Below are 24,446 nucleotides of genomic sequence, written 5' to 3' on the forward strand. Positions count from 1 at the left end.
TGGACCGGGCGGAGTTCCAGCGGCGCTGTTCGACTGAGCGTGAGTCTTTGGAATCAGCTGTAGCTTTCTCTGCTCTGTGCTACAGCTAGACTCGTCTCTCTCTCCGTACAGCAGGGAGAATTTCACACCAGAAAGTACAACGCGATCTCTCTGGACATCCTCTCTCCAGTCCAGACGGACCTTTGAGAAACCCTTTTGGGGACTGGACTGGGGCTGTCCCCAAAAAGCGACGACAGGGTTTGACACAGAAACTGTATTTGAAGGATACATTCCACTACCAGATTCTTGATGCAGCATACAAATAGATTTAACCTGAGAAGTAAGAGTTGCAGTTTGGTGAAAAGCGTTGGGACAGCAGCTGCTCCATGCGCATAGGAAGCTACAATAATGAAAAGCACTATTTGCCATTAATCATAAATGTAATCTGATTTGGATACAATACACGGTTTATTGATTCGCGTTTGCAGAGTGATAATTTGCTCTATTAGAATGATAAACGTTAAGTGGAGCAACCCGATCCCATGCATCCGCACGAGAAGAGTCGGACAGAAACGGGAGGACTCAGAAACGGGTGAAGAACTGGTGTCTAAATGCGCCAGGCTGAGTGAGCCTCCCGGTGACGCGGGGCTCCTCGGTAGCTCGCCAGGGTCACTGCTGTCCCCGGTCCCCTTGAGTGGCCCGACCCATCAAGGTCCGTCCCGGATAGGCCAGTTTCTGCTCCTACATATGGCTGACAGGGACAGGATGCACAGCGCACTCAACATTGACACTGGAGACGCGTTGGTGTGCAAGGTAAGTCCAAAGACCATAACCAGTCATTGTGCAATTTCTTTGAATGAATGACTGTTTCTGAGATGTGGTGTGTTGCTCAACAGCACACAACCTCACATGAAGCCTAGTCTTCATGAACCCTTTGGTGTCATTATACAACGTTTTAACTGAAATAATAATGTGACCATAGCCTATTTAAATCACCTGAAATCATTAATTTATTCATTACATTATGCATTGATGAGCAGTGGCCAATGATCCAAATACCCCTTGCGCCTTTTTCACATTGAGTAATAATAAGGTAATAGCCTAATAATACAGTAAACGCCTAATAACACAGTAATACCCTAATAATACAGTAATAGCCTAATAATACAGTAAAAGCCTAATAATACAGTAATAGCCTAATAACACAGTAATAGCCTAATAACACAGTAATAGCCTAATAATACAGTAATAGCCTAATAATACAGTAAACGCCTAATAATACAGTAATAGCCTAATAATACAGTAAACGCCTAATAACACAGTAATAGCCTAATAACACAGTAATAGCCTAATAACACAGTAATAGCCTAATAATACAGTAATAGCCTAATAATACAGTAAACGCCTAATAACACAGTAATACCTAATAATACAGTAATAGCCTAATAATACAGTAAAAGCCTAATAATACAGTAATAGCCTAATAACACAGTAATAGCCTAATAACACAGTAAACGCCTAATAATACAGTAATAGCCTAATAATACAGTAAACGCCTAATAACACAGTAATAGCCTAATAACACAGAAATAGCCTAATAATACAGTAATAGCCTAATAATACAGTAAACGCCTAATAATACAGTAATAGCCTAATAACAGTAATAGCCTAATAATACAGTAAACGCCTAATAATACAGTAAACGCCTAATAATACAGTAATAGCCTAATAACACAGTAATAGCCTAATAATACAGTAAAAGCCTAATAATACAGTAAACGCCTAATAATACAGTAAAAGCCTAATAATACAGTAAACGCCTAATAATACAGTAATAGCCTAATAATACCGTAAAAGCCTAACAATACCGTAAAAGCCTAATAACACAGTAATACCCTAATAATACAGTAATAGCCTAATAATACAGTAAAAGCCTAATAATACAGTAATAGCCTAATAACACAGTAATAGCCTAATAACACAGTAATAGCCTAATAATACAGTAATAGCCTAATAATACAGTAAACGCCTAATAATACAGTAATAGCCTAATAATACAGTAAACGCCTAATAACACAGTAATAGCCTAATAACACAGTAATAGCCTAATAACACAGTAATAGCCTAATAATACAGTAATAGCCTAATAATACAGTAAACGCCTAATAACACAGTAATACCCTAATAATACAGTAATAGCCTAATAATACAGTAAAAGCCTAATAATACAGTAATAGCCTAATAACACAGTAATAGCCTAATAACACAGTAAACGCCTAATAATACAGTAATAGCCTAATAATACAGTAAACGCCTAATAACACAGTAATAGCCTAATAACACAGTAATAGCCTAATAACACAGAAATAGCCTAATAATACAGTAATAGCCTAATAATACAGTAAACGCCTAATAATACAGTAATAGCCTAATAACAGTAATAGCCTAATAATACAGTAAACGCCTAATAATACAGTAAACGCCTAATAATACAGTAATAGCCTAATAACACAGTAATAGCCTAATAATACAGTAAAAGCCTAATAATACAGTAAACGCCTAATAATACAGTAAAAGCCTAATAATACAGTAAACGCCTAATAATACAGTAATAGCCTAATAATACCGTAAAAGCCTAACAATACCGTAAAAGCCTAATAATACCGTAAAAGCATAATAATACCGTAAAAGCCTACTTGACCTTGGCCACCTTTCATTAGCTTATGTTACGATGATTTCACACATCACGCCCTCTCTGCTGTTTATCAACTGCAATCATTTGCATATTGACTTCAGTAGAAAACACCATGGCTGACATATGACATGTAAACCCCGGAGTGGAAATGTAGAGTCATCATTCTCCTGTTCCAGGTGCTTAAATAAAGACCAACCTTGATCACAGATGAGATTAAAGCCAGGTGTAGTTTGGGAGACGTGCGTCTCCTAATTTTAACACATTAATAAGTAACATACAAACATTATTATTGGTGGGAGTCCGCTCTCTCCACCCCTTGGGGGCAAAACTCTCATAAATAAGCTCAGTCCACACTGATAGCCTACAGGTTTAAACACTAAACATTTGAAATCAGTTGTTTTCAATGGATTGGATTTGTCAGACGATTATAATACGTATTGACTCACACCAATGGGGCCAAACTCTAAGCTAATACATCTGAATCCAGATCGATAGATCCCTGTCTCCTCTCTCTGTTCTCACAGGTGTTTGACATGGGTCTGTACCAGGAGAAGATCCGGGCCTACCGCATCCTGCCTGTCCACAGGAACATCAGCTGTATCCGAGACATTGTCCTGGGGGAGCGTTGGGCATACGTCTTCCTAGAGAAGGACCACGGGGACATGCACACCTTCGTTAAGAGCTGCAAGCGTTTGGACGAGGAGCGGGCGGCACAGCTCTTTCACCAGGTGACGTCGGCCGTGTCACACTGTCACCAGCATGGCGTCGTATTAGGAGACCTGAAGCTACGCAAGTTTGTCTTCTCTGACAGGAAAAGGTGAGATGACACGTGTACCGTTTTCATACAATATCCTGTCAACCCAAACCGCACCAAGCTGGGTCAGATATTGCCTTTCTTTTGACCATTTCAGGACTTATGGTGGATATGTAACCGTGCCAGCTCGACTCGGCTCAGCTTGACTCGGCTCGACTCGGCTCAGCTTGACTCGGCTCGACTCGGCTCAGCTCGACTCGGCTCGACTCGGCTCGACTCGGCTCAGCTCGACTCGGCTCAGCTCGACTCGGCTCGACTCGGCTCAGCTCGACTCGGCTCAGCTCGACTCGGCTCAGCTTGACTCTGCTCGACTCGGCTCAGCTTGACTCGGCTCGACTCGGCTCAGCTTGACTCGGCTCGACTCGGCTTAGCTTGACTCGGCTCGACTCGGCTTAGCTTGACTCGGCTCGACTCGATTCGGCTCAGCTCGACTCGGCTCGATTCCACTCGGCTCGGCTTTACTCGGCTCAGCTTGACTCGGCTCGGCTCGGCTTGGCTCAGCTTGGCTGTGTAGTGTGAAAGGGCCCTTGATTGATGTCAGTGGTATTATATTAGAGACACGTACTGCACCCAGCAAGATAGGGTGGGCAGGGGAGGGGATGATAAGGCATTATAAAGGGGTCGTACATGTTTACGGGAAGTCTTTGGTTTCACAGTGTAATTGGGGTTAATGGCCAAATACAGTGTTTATTGTGTTTCACAGTTACCTGTTCACAGTACTGTTGCTTACCACATTCAGAAGTCCTTCATATGAATCTAATCAGAATGTATTGGTCATATGCTGTTCATCAACTCCTCCCCCTCCAGACAGCCTCAATGTCTTACTGTAGAAAACCCCTCCCCCTCCAGACAGCCTCAATGTCTTACTGTAGTAAACACCTCCCCCTCCAGACAGCCTCAATGTCTTACTGTGGAACACCCCCCCTCCTCCCCTCCTCCCCCTCCTCCCCCTCCAGACAGTCTCAATGTCTTACAGTAGAACACCCCCCTCTTCCCCCTCCAGACAGGCTCAATGCCTTACTGTAGAAAACCCCCTCCCCCTCCAGACAGCCTCAATGTCTTACTGTAGAAAACCCCCTCCCCCTCCAGACAGCCTCAATGTCTTACTGTAGAAAACCCCCTCCCCCTCCAGACAGCCTCAATGTCCTACTGTAGAAAACCCCCTCCCCCTCCAGACAGCCTCAATGTCTTACTGTAGAAAACCCCCTCCCCCTCCAGACAGCCTCAATGTCCTACTGTAGAACACCCCTCCCCCTCCAGACAGCCTCGATGTCTTACTGTGGAACACCCCCTCCTCCCCCTCCTCCCCCTCCAGACAGCCTCAATGTCTTACTGTAGAACACCCCCCTCTTCCCCCTCCAGACAGCCTCAATGCCTTACTGTTGGACACCCCCCCCCAGACAGCCTCAATGTCTTACTGTAGAACCCCCCCTCCTCCCCCTCCAGACAGCCTCAATGTCTTACTGTAGAACACCCCCCCCCAGACAGCCCAAATGTCTTACTGTAGAACACCCCCCAGACAGCCTCAATGTCCTACTGTAGAACACCCCCCCCCCCCCCTCCAGACAGCCTCAATGTCTTACTGTAGAAAACCCCCTCCCCCTCCAGACAGCCTCAATGTCCTACTGTAGAACACCTCCTCCCCTCCTCCCCTCCAGACAGCCTCAATGTCCTACTGTAGAACACCTCCTCCCCCTCCTCCCCCTCCAGACAGCCTCAATGTCTTACTGTAGAACACCCCTCCCAGACAGCCTAAATGTCTTACTGTAGAACACCCCCCCCAGACAGCCTCAATGTCTTACTGTAGAACACCCCTCCCCCTCCTCCCCCTCCAGACAGCCCCAATGTCCTACTGTAGAACCCCCCCTCCCCCTCCCCCTCCAGACAGCCCCAATGTCCTACTGTAGAACACCCCCTCCCCCTCCAGACAGCCCCAATGTCCTACTGTAGAACACCCCCTCCCCCTAATCCCCCTCCAGACAGCCTCAATGTCTGACTGTAGAACACATTTTCCCATAGTCCTCTCCTCTCTTAATAGAAATTAAAAACAAATGTTATTTGTCACATACACACGGTCAACAGATGTTATTGTGGGTGTAGTGAAATGCTTGTGTTTCTAGCTCCAACAGTGCAGTAGCATCTAACTAAATGCATGTGTTCCTAGCTCCAACAGTGCAGTGGCATCTAACTAAATGCATGTGTTCCTAGCTCCAACAGTGCAGTAGTATCTAACTAAATGCATGTGTTCCTAGCTCCAACAGTGCAGTAGTATCTAACTAAATGCTTGTGTTCCTTGCTCCATCATTACAGTAATATCTAATTAAATGCATGTGTTCCTAGCTCCATCAGTGCAGTAGTATCTAACTAAATGCTTGTGTTCCCAGCTCCAACAGTGCAGTAATATCTAACTAAATGCTGGTGTTCCTAGCTCCATCAGTGCAGTAGTATCTAACTAAATGCTTGTGTTCCCAGCTCCAACAGTGCAGTAATATCTAACTAAATGCTTGTGTTCCTAGCTCCATCAGTGCAGTAATATCTATCTAAATGCTTGTGTTCCCAGCTCCAACAGTGCAGTGATATCTAACTAAATGCTGGTGTTCCTAGCTCCATCAGTGCAGTAGTAACTAACTAAATGCTTGTGTTCCCAGCTCCAACAGTGCAGTAATATCTAACTAAATGCTGGTGTTCCTAGCTCCATCAGTGCAGTAGTATCTAACTAAATGCTTGTGTTCCCAGCTCCAACAGTGCAGTAATATCTAACTAAATGCTTGTGTTCCTAGCTCCATCAGTGCAGTAGTATCTAACTAAATGCTTGTGTTTCTAGCTCCAACAGTGCAGTAGTATCTAACTAAATGCTTGTGTTCCTAGCTCCAACAGTGCAGTAGTATTTAACTAGATGCTTGTGTTCCTAGCTCCATCAGTGCAGTAATATCTAACTAAATGCTTGTGTTCCTAGCTCCATCAGTGCAGTAATATCTAACTAAATGCTTGTGTTTCTAGCTCCAACAGTGCAGTAGTATCTAACTAAATGCTTGTGTTCCTAGCTCCAACAGTGCAGTAATATCTAACTAAATGCTTGTGTTTCTAGCTCCAACAGTGCAGTAGTATCTAACTAAATGCTTGTGTTCCTAGCTCCAACAGTGCAGTAGTATCTAACTAAATGCTTGTGTTTCTAGCTCCAACAGTACAGTAGTATCTAACTAAATACTTGTGTTTCTAGCTCAACAGTACAGTAGTATCTAACTAAATGCTTGTGTTTCTAGCTCCAACAGTGCAGTAGTATCTAACTAAATGCTTGTGTTCCTAGCTCCAACAGTGCAGTAGTATCTAACTAAATGCATGTGTTCCTAGCTCCATCAGTGCAGTAGTATCTAACTAAATGCTTGTGTTCCTTGCTCCATCAGTACAGTAATTTCTAATTAAATGCTGGTGTTCCTAGCTCCAACAGTGCAGTAGTATCTAACTAAATGCTGGTGTTTCTAGCTCCAACAGTGCAGTAATATCTAACTAAATGCTTGTGTTTCTAGCTCCATCAGTGCAGTAATATCTAACTAAATGCTTGTGTTTCTAGCTCCAACAGTGCAGTAGTATCTAACTAAATGCTTGTGTTTCTAGCTCCAACAGTGCAGTAGTATCTAACTAAATGCTTGTGTTCCTAGCTCCAACAGTGCAGTAATATCTAACAAGTAATACCTAACAAATTACACAATATATACCACCAATCTAAGTAAGGAATGAACTAAGACTATGTACATATGGACGGGCGATGTCAGAGCGGAAGGACTAAGATACCGTAGAATAGTTTAGAAAACAGTATATACATATGAGATCATTAATGACAGATATATAAACCTTATAAAGTGACTAAGATACCGTAGGATAGTAGAGAATACAGTACGTAGATATGAGATGAGTAATGCCGTATATATAAACATTATTAAGTGAATGAGATACCATAGAATAGGGATAGAATTCAGTATATACATATGAGATGAGTAATGCCGTATATATAAACATTATTAAGTGAATGAGATACCATAGAATAGGGATAGAATTCAGTATAAACATATGAGATGGTTAATGCCAGATATATAAACATTATTAAGTGACTAAGATACAGTAGAATAGGATAAAATACAGTATATACATATGAGATGAGTAATGCCAGATATATAAACATTATTAAGTGAATGAGATACCATAGAATAGTATAGAATACAGTTTATACATATGAGATGGTTAATGCCAGATATATAAACATTATTAAGTGACTAAGATACAGTAGAATAGAATAGTATAGAATACAGTATATACATAGGAGATGGTTAATGCCAGATATGTAAACATTATTAAAGGGACTAGTGTTCCATTCCTTAATGTGGCCAGTGATTCCTAGTCTATGCCTATAGGCAGCAGCCTCTAATGTGCTAGAACTGATTGGTGCAGAGTTTCAACAGCAGTTACTTGTGTTGTGGTGTGTTGTTTTGTTTTTGTGTTGTGTGAGAAGCTGGAGTCGCTCTGCTCATGTCTCTCTGATAGCAATACGGTCTCTCTTACAGCAATACGGTCTCTCTTATAGCAATACGGTCTCTCTGATAGCAACACGGTCTCTCTGATAGCAACACGGTCTCTCTGATAGCAAAACGGTCTCTCTTATAGCAATACGGTCTCTCTGATAGCAATACGGTCTCTCTGATAGCAATACAGTCTCTCTTATAGCAATACAGTCTCTCTTATAGCAATACGGTCTCTCTGATAGCTACACGGTCTCTCTGATAGCAATACGGTCTCTCTTATAGCAATACAGTCTCTCTTATAGCAATACGGTCTCTCTGATAGCTACACGGTCACTCTGATAGCAATACAGTCTCTCTTATAGCAATACGGTCTCTCTGATGGCAATACGGTCTCTCTGATGGCAATACGGTCTCTCTTATAGCAATACAGTCTCTCTTATAGCAATACGGTCTCTCTTATAGCAATACGGTCTCTCTTATAGCAATACGGTCTCTCTTATAGCAATACAGTCTCTCTGATAGCAATACAGTCTCTCTTATAGCAATACGGTCTCTCTTATAGCAATACGGTCTCTCTTATAGCAATACGGTCTCTCTTATAGCAATACAGTCTCTCTTATAGCAATACGGTCTCTCTTATAGCAATACGGTCTCTCTGATAGCAATACGGTCTCTCTGATAGCAATAAGGTCTCTCTGATAGCTACACATTTACATTTACATTTAAGTCATTTAGCAGACGCTCTTATCCAGAGCGACTTACAAATTGGTGAATTCACCTTCTGACATCCAGTGGAACAGCCACTTTACAATAGTGCATCTAAAACATTTAAGGGGGGGGTGAGAAGGATTACTTATCCTATCCTAGGTATTCCTTGAAGAGGTGGGGTTTCAGGTGTCTCCGGAAGGTGGTGATTGACTCTGCTGTCCTGGCGTCGTGAGGGAGTTTGTTCCACCATTGGGGGCCAGAGCAGCGAACAGTTTTGACTGGGCTGAGCGGGAACTGTACTTCCTCAGTGGTAGGGAGGCGAGCAGGCCAGAGGTGGATGAACGCAGTGCCCTTGTTTGGGTGTAGGGCCTGATCAGAGCCTGGAGGTACTGCGGTGCCGTTCCCCTCACAGCTCCGTAGGCAAGCACCATGGTCTTGTAGCGGATGCGAGCTTCAACTGGAAGCCAGTGGAGAGAGCGGAGGAGTGGGGTGACGTGAGAGAACTTGGGAAGGTTGAACACCAGACGGGCTGCGGCGTTCTGGATGAGTTGTAGGGGTTTAATGGCACAGGCAGGGAGCCCAGCCAACAGCGAGTTGCAGTAATCCAGACGGGAGATGACAAGTGCCTGGATTAGGACCTGCGCCGCTTCCTGTGTGAGGCAGGGTCGTACTCTGCGGATGTTGTAGAGCATGAACCTACAGGAACGGGCCACCGCCATGATGTTGGTTGAGAACGACAGGGTGTTGTCCAGGATCACGCCAAGGTTCTTAGCGCTCTGGGAGGAGGACACAATGGAGTTGTCAACCGTGATGGCGAGATCATGGAATGGGCAGTCCTTCCCCGGGAGGAAGAGCAGCTCCGTCTTGCCGAGGTTCAGCTTGAGGTGGTGATCCGTCATCCACACTGATATGTCTGCCAGACATGCAGAGATGCGATTCGCCACCTGGTCATCAGAAGGGGGAAAGGAGAAGATTAATTGTGTGTCATCTGCATAGCAATGATAGGAGAGACCATGTGAGGTTATGACAGAGCCAAGTGACTTGGTGTATAGCGAGAATAGGAGAGGGCCTAGAACAGAGCCCTGGGGGACACCAGTGGTGAGAGCGCGTGGTGAGGAGACAGATTCTCGCCACGCCACCTGGTAGGAGCGACCTGTCAGGTAGGACGCAATCCAAGCGTGGGCCGCGCCGGAGATGCCCAACTCGGAGAGGGTGGAGAGGAGGATCTGATGGTTCACAGTATCGAAGGCAGCCGATAGGTCTAGAAGGATGAGAGCAGAGGAGAGAGAGTTAGCTTTAGCAGTGCGGAGCGCCTCCGTGATACAGAGAAGAGCAGTCTCAGTTGAATGACTAGTCTTGAAACCTGACTGATTTGGATCAAGAAGGTCATTCTGAGAGAGATAGCGGGAGAGCTGGCCAAGGACGGCACGTTCAAGAGTTTTGGAGAGAAAAGAAAGAAGGGATACTGGTCTGTAGTTGTTGACATCGGAGGGATCGAGTGTAGGTTTTTTCAGAAGGGGTGCAACTCTCGCTCTCTTGAAGACGGAAGGGACGTAGCCAGCGGTCAGGGATGAGTTGATGAGCGAGGTGAGGTAAGAGAGAAGGTCTCCGGAAATGGTCTGGAGAAGAGAGGAGGGGATAGGGTCAAGCGGGCAGGTTGTTGGGCGGCCGGCCGTCACAAGAAGCGAGATTTCATCTGGAGAGAGAGGGGAGAAAGAGGTCAGAGCACAGGGTAGGGCAGTGTGAGCAGAACCAGCGGTGTCGTTTGACTTAGCAAACGAGGATCGGATGTCGTCGACCTTCTTTTCAAAATGGTTGACGAAGTCATCTGCAGAGAGGGAGGAGGGGGGGAGGGGGAGGAGGATTCAGGAGGGAGGAGAAGGTGGCAAAGAGCTTCCTAGGGTTAGAGGCAGATGCTTGGAATTTAGAGTGGTAGAAAGTGGCTTTAGCAGCAGAGACAGAGGAGGAAAATGTAGAGAGGAGGGAGTGAAAGGATGCCAGGTCCGCAGGGAGGCGAGTTTTCCTCCATTTACGCTCGGCTGCCCGGAGCTCTGTTCTGTGAACTCGCAATGAGTCGTCGAGCCACGGAGCGGGAGGGGAGGACCGAGCCGGCCTGGAGGATAGGGGACATAGAGAGTCAAAGGATGCAGAAAGGGAAGAGAGGAGGGTTGAGGAGGCAGAATCAGGAGATAGGTTGGAGAAGGTATGAGCAGAGGGAAGAGATGATAGGATGGAAGAGGAGAGAGTAGCGGGGGAGAGAGAGCGAAGGTTGGGACGGCGCGATACCATCCGAGTAGGGGCAGTGTGGGAAGTGTTGGATGAGAGCGAGAGGGAAAAGGATACAAGGTAGTGGTCGGAGACTTGGAGGGGAGTTGCAATGAGGTTAGTGGAAGAACAGCATCTAGTAAAGATGAGGTCGAGCGTATTGCCTGCCTTGTGAGTAGGGGGAAGGTGAGAGGGTGAGGTCAAAAGAGGAGAGGAGTGGAAAGAAGGAGGCAGAGAGGAATGAGTCAAAGGTAGACGTGGGGAGGTTAAAGTCACCCAGGACTGTGAGAGGTGAGCCGTCCTCAGGAAAGGAGCTTATCAAGGCATCAAGCTCATTGATGAACTCTCCGAGGGAACCTGGAGGGGGATAAATGATAAGGATGTTAAGCTTGAAAGGGCTGGTAACTGTGACAGCATGGAATTCAAAGGAGGCGATAGACAGATGGGTAAGGGGAGAAAGAGAGAATGACCACTTGGGAGAGATGAGGATCCCGGTGCCACCACCCCGCTGACCAGAAGCTCTCGGGGTGTGCGAGAACACGTGGGCGGACGAAGAGAGAGCAGTAGGAGTAGCAGTGTTATCTGTGGTGATCCATGTTTCCGTCAGTGCCAAGAAGTCGAGGGACTGGAGGGAGGCATAGGCTGAGATGAACTCTGCCTTGTTGGCCGCAGATCGGCAGTTCCAGAGGCTACCGGAGACCTGGAACTCCACGTGGGTCGTGCGCGCTGGGACCACCAGATTAGGGTGGCCGCGGCCACGCGGTGTGGAGCGTTTGTATGGTCTGTGCAGAGAGGAGAGAACAGGGATAGATAGACACATAGTTGACAGGCTACAGAAGAGGCTACGCTAATGCAAAGGAGATTGGAATGACAAGTGGACTACACGTCTCGAATGTTCAGAAAGTTAAGCTTACGTAGCAAGAATCTTATTGACTAAAATGATTGAAATGATACAGTACTGCTGGAGTAGGCTAGCTGGCAGTGGCTGCGATGTTGACACTACACTAATCAAGTCGTTCCGTCGAGTGTAATAGTTTCTACAGTGCTGCTATTTGGGGCTAGCTAGCTAGCTAGCAGTGTTGATTGCGTTACGTTACGTTAAAAGAACGACAATAGCTGGCTAGCTAACCTAGAAAATCGCTCTAGACTACACAATTGTCTTAGAACAAAGACGGCTATGTAGCTAGCTAGCTACGATCAAACAAATCAAACCGTTGTACTGTAATAGTTTCTACAGTGCTGCTATTCGGGGGCTAGCTGGCTAGCTAGCAGTGATGATTGCGTTACGTTACGTTAAAAGAACGACAATAGCTGGCTAGCTAACCTAGAAAATCGCTCTAGACTACACAATTGTCTTAGATACAAAGACGGCTATGTAGCTCTGATAGCTACACAGTCTCTCTGATAGCAATACAGTCTCTCTTATAGCAATACGGTCTCTCTGATGGCAATATGGTCTCTCTTATAGCAATACAGTCTCTCTTATAGCAATACGGTCTCTCTGATAGCTACACGGTCTCTCTGATAGCAATACGGTCTCTCTTATAGCAATACGGTCTCTCTTATAGCAATACGGTCTCTCTGATAGCAATACGGTCTCTCTGATAGCTACACGGTCTCTCTGATAGCAATACGGTCTCTCTGATAGCAATACGGTCTCTCTGATGGCAATACGGTCTCTCTGATTGCAATACGGTCTCTCTGATAGCAATACGGTCTCTCTGATTGCAATACGGTCTCTCTGATAGCAACACGGTCTCTCTGATAGCAATACGGTCTCTCTGATAGCAATACGGTCTCTCTGATTGCAATACGGTCTCTCTGATAGCAACACGGTCTCTCTGATAGCAATACGGTCTCTCTGATAGCAATACGGTCTCTCTGATGGCAATACGGTCTCTCTGATTGCAATACGGTCTCTCTGATAGCAATACGGTCTCTCTGATGGCAATACGGTCTCTCTGATTGCAATACGGTCTCTCTTACAGCAATACGGTCTCTCTGATAGCAACACGGTCTCTCTGATAGCAATACGGTCGCTCTGATAGCAATACGGTCGCTCTGATAGCAATATGGCTGCAAAGGGGATGAGTCACTTCACTGCACTGAGGAGGGACAGAGTTTGGGAGGGCGTGATGGTGGAAGGGAGGGACGGAGGGTGGGAGAGAGTGAGGGTGGAAGGGAGGGACAGAGGGTGGGAGAGAGTGAGGGTGGAAGGGAGGGACAGAGGGTGGGAGAGAGAGTGAGGGTGGGAGAGAGTGAGGGTAGAAGGGAGGGACAGAGGGTGGGAGAGAGCGAGGGTGGAAGGGAGGGACAGAGGGTGGGAGAGAGCTAGGGTGGAAGGGAGGGACAGAGGGTGGGAGAGAGCGAGGGTGGAAGGGAGGGACAGAGGGTGGGAGAGAGTGAGGGTGGGAGAGAGTGAGGGTGGAAGGGAGGGACAGAGGGTGGGAGAGAGCGAGGGTGGAAGGGAGGGACAGAGGGTGGGAGAGAGCTAGGGTGGAAGGGAGGGACAGAGGGTGGGAGAGAGCGAGGGTGGAAGGGAGGGACAGAGGGTGGGAGAGAGTGAGGGTGGAAGGGAGGGACAGAGGGTGGGAGAGAGTGAGGGTGGAAGGGAGGGACAGAGGGTGGGAGAGAGTGAGGGTGGGAGAGAGTGAGGGTGGAAGGGAGGGACAGAGGGTGGGAGAGAGCGAGGGTGGAAGGGAGGGACAGAGGGTGGGAGAGAGTGAGGGTGGAAGGGAGGGACAGAGGTTGGGAGAGAGTGAGGGTGGGAGAGAGTGAGGGTGGAAGGGAGGGACAGAGGGTGGGAGAGAGCGAGGGTGGAAGGGAGGGACAGAGGGTGGGAGAGAGTGAGGGTGGAAGGGAGGGACAGAGGGTGGGAGAGAGTGAGGGTGGAAGGGAGGGACAGAGGGTGGGAGAGAGCGAGGGTGGAAGATAGTTGGAGATCATGAACGGAGACACAGCCAACCTTGCACAGAGATAATATTAGCAAGCTAGGTGTTAAGTGGGGTGGCTGTTGACATTGCGACACTCTGCTGCCAGGCCAGACACAAATGCACATACACACCAGGCGAGCAGGTTGACCCACCAGACTGATTTGACTTAGATGACAGCTTGACCGTCCTGGGATTTGTGAGGGTACATTTTTACATAGCACTGGCCTCCTCTCCCCACTGCTCTCCTCTCCCCACTGGCCTCCTCTCCCCAATAGTCACCTCTCCCCACTGGTCTCTGTGAAGAGGCCCCACAACATTACCATCTATAACTGGCTGAGGGCTGTGTAGAGGCCCCACAATATTACCATCATTAACTGGCTGAGGGCTCTGAAGAAGCCCCACAACATTACCATCTATAACTGGCTGAGGGCTGTGTAGAGGCCCCACAACATTACCATCTATAACTGGCTGAGGGCTGTGAAGAGGCCCCACAACATTACCATCTATCACTGGCTGAGGGCTCTGAAGAAGCCCCACAACATTACCATCTACAGTTGAGTCGGAAGTTTACATACAGCTTAGCCAAATACATTTAAACTCCGTTTTTCACATTTTCTGACATCCTAGTAAAAATTCCCTGTCTTATGTCAGCTAGGATCACCACTTCATTTCAAGAATGTGAAATGTCAGAATAATAGAAGAGAGAATGATTTATTTCAGCTTTATTTCTTTCATCACATTCCCAGTGGGTCAGAAGTTCACATACACTCAATTAGTATTTGGCAGCATTGCCTTTAAATTGTTTAACTTGGGTCAAACGTTTCGGGTAGCCTTCCACAAGCTTCCCACAATAAGTTGGGTGAATTTTGGCCCATTCGTCCTGACAGAGCTGGTGTAACTGAGTAAGATTTGTAGGCCTCCTTGCTCGCACACGCTTTTTCAGTTCTGCCCACATATTTTCTATGGGATTGAGGTCAGGGCTTTGTGATGGCCACTCCAATACCTTGACTTTTTTGTCCTTAAGCCATTTTGCCACAAATTTGGAAGTATGCTTGTGGTCATTGTCCATTTGGAAGACCCGTTTGCGACCAAGCTTTAACTTCCTGACTGATGTCTTGAGATGTTGCTTCAATATATCCACATCATTTTCCTGCCTCATGAAGCCATCTATTTTGTGAAGTGCACCAGTCCCTCCTGCAGCAAAGAACCCCCACAACATGATGCTGCCACCCCCGTGCTTCATGGTTACGATTGTGTTCCTCGGCTTGCAAGCCTGTCCTTTTTCCTCCAAACATACCGTTGTTCATTATGGCCAAACAGTTCTATTTTTGTTTCATCAGACCAGAGGACATTTCTCCAAAAAGTACCATCTTTGTCCCCATGTGTAGTTGCAGACTGTAGTCTGGCTTTTTATGGCGGTTTTGGAGCAGTGGCTTCTACCTTGCTGAGTGGTCTTTCAGGTTATGTCGATTTAGGACTCGTTTTACTTTGGCTATAGATACTTTTTGACAGCTGCGTGGTCCCATGGTGTTTATACTTGCGTACTATTGTTTGTACAGATGAACGTGGTACCTTCAGGCATTTGGAAATTGCTCCCAAGGAAGAACCAGACTTGTGGAGGTCAATACATTTTTTTCCGAGGTCTTGACTGATTTCTTTGGATTTTCCCATGATGTCAAGCTAAGAGGCACTGAGTTTGAAGGTAGGCCTTGAAATACATCCACAGGTACACTTCCAATTGACTCAAATCATGTCAATTAGCCTATCAGAAGCTCCTAAAACCATGACATTTTCTGGAATTTTCCAAGCTGTTTAAAGGCACAGTCAACTTAGTGTATGTAAACTTCTGACCTACTGGAATTGTGATACAGTGAATTATAAGTGAAATCATCTGTCTGTAAACAATTGTTGGGAAAATTACTTGTGTCATGCACAAAGTAGATGTCCTAACCGACTTGCCAAAACTATAGTTTGTTAACAATAAATTTGTGGAGTGGTTGAAAAACTAGTTTTAATGACTCCAACCCAAGTGTATGTAAACTTCAGACTTAAACTATATTTTATACATGGATCATATTGAAGTGCACAGGCAGATCTGAGTTTAATCACATGATTGATTACAGTCTTTATTCTGACAGCAGATCAGAATAAAGTGTGTCCTGTGTGGCTCAGTCGGTAGAGCATGGCGCTTGCAGCGCCAAACGCCAAGCGTCGTGGGTTCGATTCCCGCTGGGGCCACCCATATGCAAAAGTAGTGGCCCCAGCCGACTTGTAAGTCGCTTTGGACAAAAGCGTCTGCTAAATGGGATATATAAACCATCATAATATTAAGAGGAGAAGAGAGGATGGGAGGAGGAGGGGAGGAAGAGAGGGGAGGAGAGGAGGGGAGAAAGAGAGGAAGGGTGGGGAAGGGAGGAGGGGTGGAGAGGATAGGAGAAAAAAGGAAGATAGTGGAGGGGAAGGGGGAAGAGAGGGGATGGGAAGAGAGTGGAGGGGAAGGGGGAAGAGGTGGAGAGAGGAGGGGAGGAGAGTAGGGGAAGAGAGGAGGAGAAGAGAGGAGAGGTAGAGAGATCTCTACCACTCCACCTGGAGATGACTCACTTACTTTCTCTCTGTCGCTATGCACCAGGGCTGTTTGTCTCTCTCAGACCGACCAGTCACTGTTGGAAGCCCATACTCTACATGGTCTTTCTTGGGTTACAAGAGAGGCGGATAGTGGCTAAGTTCCAAATGGCACTCAGTATACTGTATAGTGCACTACTTTTGACCAGAGGCCCTGTGTAGGCAATAGGGCTCCATTTGGGACACATTCCATCCAGTCTCAGATCATTAGCTTGTCCTCTCCAGACTCTGTTAAGGGACACCCCCTACCTCCCAACCTCATGGATCTAAGCTTTGCTATTAATATAGCTATAGCACAGCACAGTATGTGAGTGAATGAGGGTTTGCCTGGATTTGTCTGGGTGTGAAGTGATGTACTGTATACCAGTGGTATAAAGTACTTCAGTAAAAATACTTGAATGTACTACTTAAGTAGTTTTGGGGGTATCTGTACTTGCAGAAATGACAGTTTCTTTGGTCTCGTTGTTGCCTCTGATTAATTCCCTCCTTGCCTGGTCTGTGAGTGTTGGTGCGCGGCCCTCTCTTGGCAGGTTTGTTGTGGTGCCATATTCTTTCCATTGTTTAATAATAGATTTAATGGTGCTCCGTGGGATGTTCAAAGTTTCTGATATTGTTTTATAACCCAACCCTGATCTGTACTTCTCCACAACTTTGTCCCTGACCTGTTTGGAGAGCTCCTTGGTCTTCATGGTGCCCCTTGCTTAGTGGTGTTGCAGACTCTGGGGCCTTTCAGAACAAGTGTATATATACTGAGATCATGTGACCGATCATGTGACACTTAAATTGCAGATAGGTGGATTTGATTTAACTATGTGACTTCTGAAGGTAATTGGTTGCACCAGATCTTATTTAGGGGCTTCATAACAAAGAGGGTACTGGGGTACACCACTTTTCTGTTTTTATTCATAAGTATATCTTTTTTCATTTCACCAATTTGGACTATATTGTGTATGTCCACTACATAAAATCCAAAATAAAAATCAATTTAAATTCCAGGTTGTAATGCAACAAAACAGGAGAAACTCCAAGGTGGATGAATACTTTTGCATGGCACTGTATTGCAGAATCCTATATCATTAATTTGACAATTGTTTCTGGTGTCATACCTACGATGTCCTCCCCCTACAGTAAGGAGCAGGTAACACTTTATTTGGATAGATATTCTACAGACTATCAGTAATATTCCAACTAACTACACCAAAAGTATGTGGAAACCTGTTTGTCGAATATCTCATTCCAAAATCATGGGCATTAATATGGAGTTGGTCCCGCCTTTACTGCTATGATAGCCTCCACTCTTCTGGGAAGGACTTTCCACTAGATGTTGGAACATTGCTTCCATTAAAACAAAAAAAAGCATTAGTGAGGTCGGGCACTGATGTTGGGCGATTAGGCCTGGCTCACGGTTGGCGTTCCAATTCATCCCAAAGGTGTTTGATGGGGTTCAGGTCAGGGCTCTGCGCAGGCTAGTCAAGTTCTTCCATACCGATCTTGACAAACCATTTCTGTATGGAACTCGCTTTGTGCATGAGGGCCATTGTCATGTGGAAACAGGAAAGGGCCTTCCCCAAACTGTTGACACAAAGTTGGAAGCACAGAATTGTCTAGAATGTCATTGTATGCTGTAGCATTACGATTTCCCTTCACTTGAGCTATGGGGCCTAGCCTAAACCTTGAAAAACAGCCCCAGAACATTATTCCTCCTCCACCAAACCTTACAGTTGGCACTATGAATTCGGGCAGGTAGCGTTCTTCTGGCATCCGCCAAACCCAGATTTGTCCTTTGGACTGCCAGATGGTGAAGCGTGATTCATCACTCCAGAGAATACATTCCCACTGTTCCAGAGTCCAATGGCGCCAAGCTTTACACCACTCCAGCCGACACTTGGCATTGTGCATGGTGATCTTAGTCTTGTGTGCGTCTGCTCAGCCATGGAAACCCATCTCATGACATCCAGACGAACAGCTTTGTGCTGATGTTGCTTTCAGAGGCAGTTTGGAACTCGGTGGTGAGTATTGCAACCAAGGACAGCTTTTGTAGCCTACCACTTAGCGGCTGAGCTTTTGTTTCTCCTAGATGTTTCCACGTTACAATAACAGCACTTATAGTTGACCGCTCTAAAAGGGAAGATATTTGACAAACTGACTTGTTAGAAAAGTGGCATCCTATGACGGTTTCACGTTGAAAGTCAAATCAAATCAAATTTTATTTGTCACATACACATGGTTAGCAGATGTTAATGCGAGTGTAGCGAAATGCTTGTGCTTCTAGTTCCGACAATGCAGTAATAACCAACAAGTAATCTAACTAACAATTCCTAAACTACTGTCTTATACACAGTGTAAGGGGATAAATAATATGTACATAAGGATATATGAATGAGTGATGGTACAGAGCAGCATAGGCAAGATACAGTAGATGGTATCGAGTACAGTATATACATGTGAGATGAGTATGTAAACAAAGTGGCATAGTTAAAGTGGCTAGTGATACATGTATTACATAAGGATGCAGTCGATGATATAGAGTACAGTATATACGTATGCATATGAGATGAATAATGTAGGGTAAGTAACATTATATAAGGTAGCATTGTTTAAAGTGGCTAGTGATATATTTACATCATTTCCCATCAATTCCCATTATTAAAGTGGCTGGAGTTGAGTCAGTGTCAGTGTGTTGGCAGCAGCCACTCAATGTCAGTGGTGGCTGTTTAACAGTCTGATGGCCTTGAGATAGAAGCTGTTTTTCAGTCTCGGTCCCAGCTTTGATGCACCTGTACTGACCTCGCCTTCTGGATGATAGCGGGGTGAACAGGCAGTGGCTCGGGTGGTTGATGTCCTTGATGATATTTATGGCCTTCCTGTAACATCGGGTGGTGTAGGTGTCCTGGAGGGCAGGTAGTTTGCCCCCGGTGATGCGTTGTGCAGACCTCACTACCCTCTGGAGAGCCTTACGGTTGAGGGCGGAGCAGTTGCCGTACCAGGCGGTGATACAGCCCGCCAGGATGCTCTCGTTTGTGCATCTGTAGAAGTTTGTGAGTGCTTTTGGTGACAAGCCGAATTTCTTCAGCCTCCTGAGGTTGAAGAGGCGCTGCTGCGCCTTCTTCACGATGCTGTCTGTGTGAGTGGACCAATTCAGTTTGTCTGTGATGTGTATGCCGAGGAACTTAAAACTTGCTACTCTCTCCACTACTGTTCCATCGATGTGGATAGGGGGGTGTTCCCTCTGCTGTTTCCTGAAGTCCACAATCATCTCCTTAGTTTTGTTGACGTTGAGTGTGAGGTTATTTTCCTGACACCACACTCCGAGGGCCCTCACCTCCTCCCTGTAGGCTCACCTCCTCCCTGTAGGCACTGAGCTCTTCAGTAATGCCATTCTACTACCTATGTTTACTATGGAGATTGCATGGCTGTGTACGCAGCAGGCACTTGGCACTTGGCCCGGGGAGAGAGGCTGTGTACTTGATTTTATATACCTGTCAGCAACGGGTTGAAATAGTCAACTCCACTAATTTGAAGGGGTATCAACATTCTTTTGTATATATAGTATCTAGCTCTAACCCTAATCTTAACCCGTATCCTAAACTTAACCCTTACCCTAGTACTAAACCTAACCATAATCCTAACATTAGCAAGCAGTTGCTTATCGACAGATAGTTTGTTGATAGTATGACCATCTGTGGAGCATCTACAGATGGAAAATCCAGACAATCCAAATAAAGTGTGACCGGTGATCGTTTGACTTCGGATCTAATAACAGAGAGATGTTATATACATTACGAGATGGTCTCTAACAATGCGAGTGTTTGTCGCAAAGGCAGAAAGGCAGGTGGGAGGAAGTGAGATCAGGTGGGAACATTCTAGCCGGTGAGAGGGCAGATATGCGTGTGAACAACAGACTCCAATATAAAATAGATTTCTCAAAGTTGCCGAGATGCCACGTACGTCCACTTATATCAGCAAATTAGCAATCACAATTTTTGTTGACCAAATCCGACACTCTCTCATAGACCTCCATACAAAAAAATACCCTCTTGGTCTGCTTATCGCTGTATTCTCGCGTGGACAGATTTTAATGTGAGTGGAGCCTCTTGCTTCGCCCTCTCTGTTAATAACCAACCCATGCTCTTTCTGTCCTGTAGGACCCATGTGAAGCTGGAAGGCCTGGAAGACTGCAGGGTTCTAGAAGGAGAAGATGACTCCATGTCATACACCTATGGCTGCCCAGCCTATATCAGCCCAGAGATCCTGAACGTCTCCAGCTCCTACTCCGGGAAGCAGGCGGACATCTGGTCCCTAGGGGTGATGCTCTACACTATGCTGGTGGGACGCTACCCTTTCCACGACCCAGACCCAGCTACCCTCTTCTCCAAGATCCGCCGGGGCCATTGCTGCCTACCCGAGAGCCTCTCTCCCCGGGCCAAGTGCCTGCTGCGATCTCTGCTGAGGAAAGAACCATGGGACAGACTGACTGCCGCCGAGGTGCTTATCCATCCGTGGTTCCACACCACTGCCGCCAACACACAGGAAACAGGGGTCAGTGAACAGGAAGTGGGCTCAGTGGAACAGGCAGTGCCTTCCTGTGATGTGGAAGAGGAGGATGATCTGTTCTGTTGATCGATGGGATGCGTCACCGTGACTGACTCAACCCCTCGAGTGGAATCGGACAAAAACATGCTCAAATGTTACCTTCAAGAGGGTTTAAATTTGATTTCGATTTGTTTTTGGATAATGGTTGTATACTGTTGTGTATGTACCTCAGACACAAGTGTATAACTCAAAAGTACTGTAGTGTTTCATCTATGTGTGTTAGATTAAGGGAATTGTGTGAAGTACTCCACCATCATTGTGCGTTGTGTGTGTTCACAAGAAGTAATTTGGTGCTAAAAACCAGCTCACCGTCACATGATGATGTTTTATTAGAGTAGATTAAAGATACAATCTGATGTTTAAACAGACACCCTGACACTGTTTTGGTAAATAGCTGAGGGAATAACAGAGTAGAAACTGAGGGGCTAATAGAGCTGTGGGAAAGTGTATATTTCTACCCTGAGTACTGAACTGACATGTGGCTATTTCTACCCTGAGTACTGAACTGACATGGGGCTATTTCTACCCTGAGTACTGAACTGATATCAGACTATTTCTACCCTGAGTACTGAACTGACATGGGGCTATTTCTACCCTGAGTACTGAACTGACAGACTATTTCTACCCTGAGTACTGAACTGATATCAGACTATTTCTACCCTGAGTACTGAACTGACATCAGACTATTTCTACCCTGAGTACTGAACTGATATCGGACTATTTCTACCCTGAGTACTGAACTGACATGGGGCTATTTCTACCCTGAGTACTGAACTGATATCGGACTATTTCTACGCTGAGTACTGAACTGATATCAGACTATTTCTACACTGAGTACTGAACTGACATCAGACTTTCTACCCTGAGTACTGAACTGACAGACTATTTCTACCCTGAGTACTGAACTGATATCAGACTATTTCTACCCTGAGTTCTGAACTGACAGACTATTTCTACCCTGAGTACTGAACTGATATCAGACTATTTCTACGCTGAGTACTGAACTGATATCAGACTATTTCTACGCTGAGTACTGAACTGATATCAGACTATTTCTACCCTGAGTACTGAACTGATATCAGACTATTTCTACCCTGAGTACTGAACTGATATCAGACTATTTCTACCCTGAGTACTGAACTGACAGACTATTTCTACCCTGAGTACTGAACTGATATCAGACTATTTCTACGCTGAGTACTGAACTGATATCAGACTATTTCTACCCTGAGTACTGAACTGATATCAGACTATTTCTACCCTGAGTACTGAACTGATATCAGACTATTTCTACCCTGAGTACTGAACTGATATCAGACTATTTCTACGCTGAGTACTGAACTGATATCAGACTATTTCTACGCTGAGTACTGAACTGACATCAGACTATTTCTACCCTGAGTACTGAACTGACAGACTATTTCTACCCTGAGTACTGAACTGATATCAGACTATTTCTACCCTGAGTACTGAACTGACAGACTATTTCTACCCTGAGTACTGAACTGATATCAGACTATTTCTACCCTGAGTACTGAACTGATATCAGACTATTTCTACCCTGAGTACTGAACTGATATCAGACTATTTCTACCCTGAGTACTGAACTGATATCAGACTATTTCTACCCTGAGTACTGAACTGATATCAGACTATTTCTACGCTGAGTACTGAACTGATATCAGACTATTTCTACGCTGAGTACTGAACTGACATCAGACTATTTCTACCCTGAGTACTGAACTGACAGACTATTTCTACCCTGAGTACTGAACTGATATCAGACTATTTCTACCCTGAGTACTGAACTGTACTTTGATTACTGCTCCTCCTTTCAAATATGAGGTTCAATGGCTCCATCGCTATGGTTAGTCTGTCCATTTGGCAGCCTGTTACCTCTATAGGGCACCACAGCCCTATGGGCCCTGGTCAACAGTAATGAATTACATAGGGAGTAGGGTTCCATTTATGATACCGACTAAGACAGTGATGTTCCCTCTCTTTAAAGCTCAGTCCAGCAGTCATTTTCTTCTCGTCTGTTGTGGCCCAGGTAGTGTTTCCTCAATGACGTTTGTCCAAATTAATCTACAATCAACTATTGGTTTTATTAGGCAAGGCCTTTCATTATCTGTTGTTTTATTTGATCTTCTGAAAAGCTGTTTGACGTAGGGTGAACCCACGTATAAACCTAGACTTTAACTGACACGCGTGCACAGCATTCATAGTGCGCTGTGAATGAAGTATGTGTGGCACATTCTCAAAGCTTGACCACATAGGTTAAAGAGGAAATATGATTCATTGTAAAAACATGTAAATATGTATGTGGATAAATGTTGTAAAATATATATTTTATATTCAGATTCTGTTTATTTTGTATTTGTCCACTCACACACAAACACTACCCCTCACGCACTTGTTGGATGCCTGGAGTTCGTTCGCCATGGGAGATATCTCCTGCCTCTCCTCCCCATCTGATAGCAGAGTCGAAGGAGCACTGCAAGAGGAGCATGACAATCAACGATGGTGGCATGTCACGGGCCGTGGAAGATGAAGACAGCGGCCTCCCATAAAGCAGTCTACACTCCCAACGAGAGGCCCGGAGGGGATACTAGCAATGAATAGTTTCGCCATCCTGGAGCCTGATCTTCCTGCACCTTCAGCACTGGGGGTACCTGTGTCTGGAGCCTGATCTTCCTGCAACTTCAGCGCTGGGGGTACCTGTGTCTGGAGCCTGATCTTTCTGCACCTTCAGCGCTGGGGGTACCTGTGTCTGGAGCCTGATCTTCCTGCACCTTCAACGCTGGGGGTACCTGTGTCTGGAGCCTGATCTTCCTGCACCTTCAGCGCTGGGGTGCCTGTGTCTGGAGCCTGATCTTCCTGCACCTTCAGCGCTGGGGGTACCTGTGTCTGGAGCCTGATCTTCCTGCAACTTCAGCGCTGGGGGTACCTGTGTCTGGAGCCTGATCTTCCTGCAACTTCAGCGCTGGGATGCCTGTGTCTGGAGCCTGATCTTTCTGCACCTTCAGCGCTGGGGGTACCTGTGTCTGGAGCCTGATCTTCCTGCACCTTCAGTGCTGGGGTGCCTGTGTCTGGAGCCTGATCTTCCTGCACCTTCAGCGCTGGGAGTACCTGTTTCTGGAGCCTGATCTTCCTGCACCTTCAGCGCTGGGGGTACCTGTGTCTGGAGCCTGATCTTCCTGCACCTTCAGCGCTGGGGTGCCTGTGTCTGGAGCCTGATCTTCCTGCACCTTCAGCGCTGGGATGCCTGTGTCTGGAGCCTGATCTTCCTGCAACTTCAGCGCTGGGATGCCTGTGTCTGG

General features: G+C 45.9%; 1 protein-coding gene across 1 annotated transcript; it reads left to right on the forward strand.

Annotated features, from left to right (window-relative positions):
* Positions 1-51: 51 nt before the first annotated feature.
* LOC135551662 (tribbles homolog 1-like) lies at positions 52-22,582 on the forward strand. Its single transcript, XM_064982841.1, has 3 exons — positions 52-792; positions 3,199-3,491; positions 20,679-22,582. Exons 1-3 carry the CDS (start codon positions 490-492, stop codon positions 21,151-21,153), a joined length of 1,071 nt encoding a protein of 356 aa, XP_064838913.1. The 5' UTR covers positions 52-489; the 3' UTR covers positions 21,154-22,582.
* Positions 22,583-24,446: the final 1,864 nt, after the last annotated feature.

Source organism: Oncorhynchus masou, chromosome 13 (assembly GCF_036934945.1).
Source record: "Oncorhynchus masou masou isolate Uvic2021 chromosome 13, UVic_Omas_1.1, whole genome shotgun sequence".
In the NCBI taxonomy this organism is placed as follows: domain Eukaryota; kingdom Metazoa; phylum Chordata; class Actinopteri; order Salmoniformes; family Salmonidae; genus Oncorhynchus; species Oncorhynchus masou.

What these genes read in the sequence shown, in the direction of transcription:
- LOC135551662 (XM_064982841.1), top strand. Translation starts at nt 490, where the DNA reads ATGATAAACGTTAAGTGGAGCAACCCGATCCCATGCATCCGCACGAGA. An exon ending in GAGACGCGTTGGTGTGCAAG is followed by an intron (nt 793 to 3,198) that starts GTAAGTCCAAAG and finishes CTGTTCTCACAG; the next exon opens with GTGTTTGACATGGGTCTGTA. An exon ending in GTCTTCTCTGACAGGAAAAG is followed by an intron (nt 3,492 to 20,678) that starts GTGAGATGACAC and finishes TCTGTCCTGTAG; the next exon opens with GACCCATGTGAAGCTGGAAG.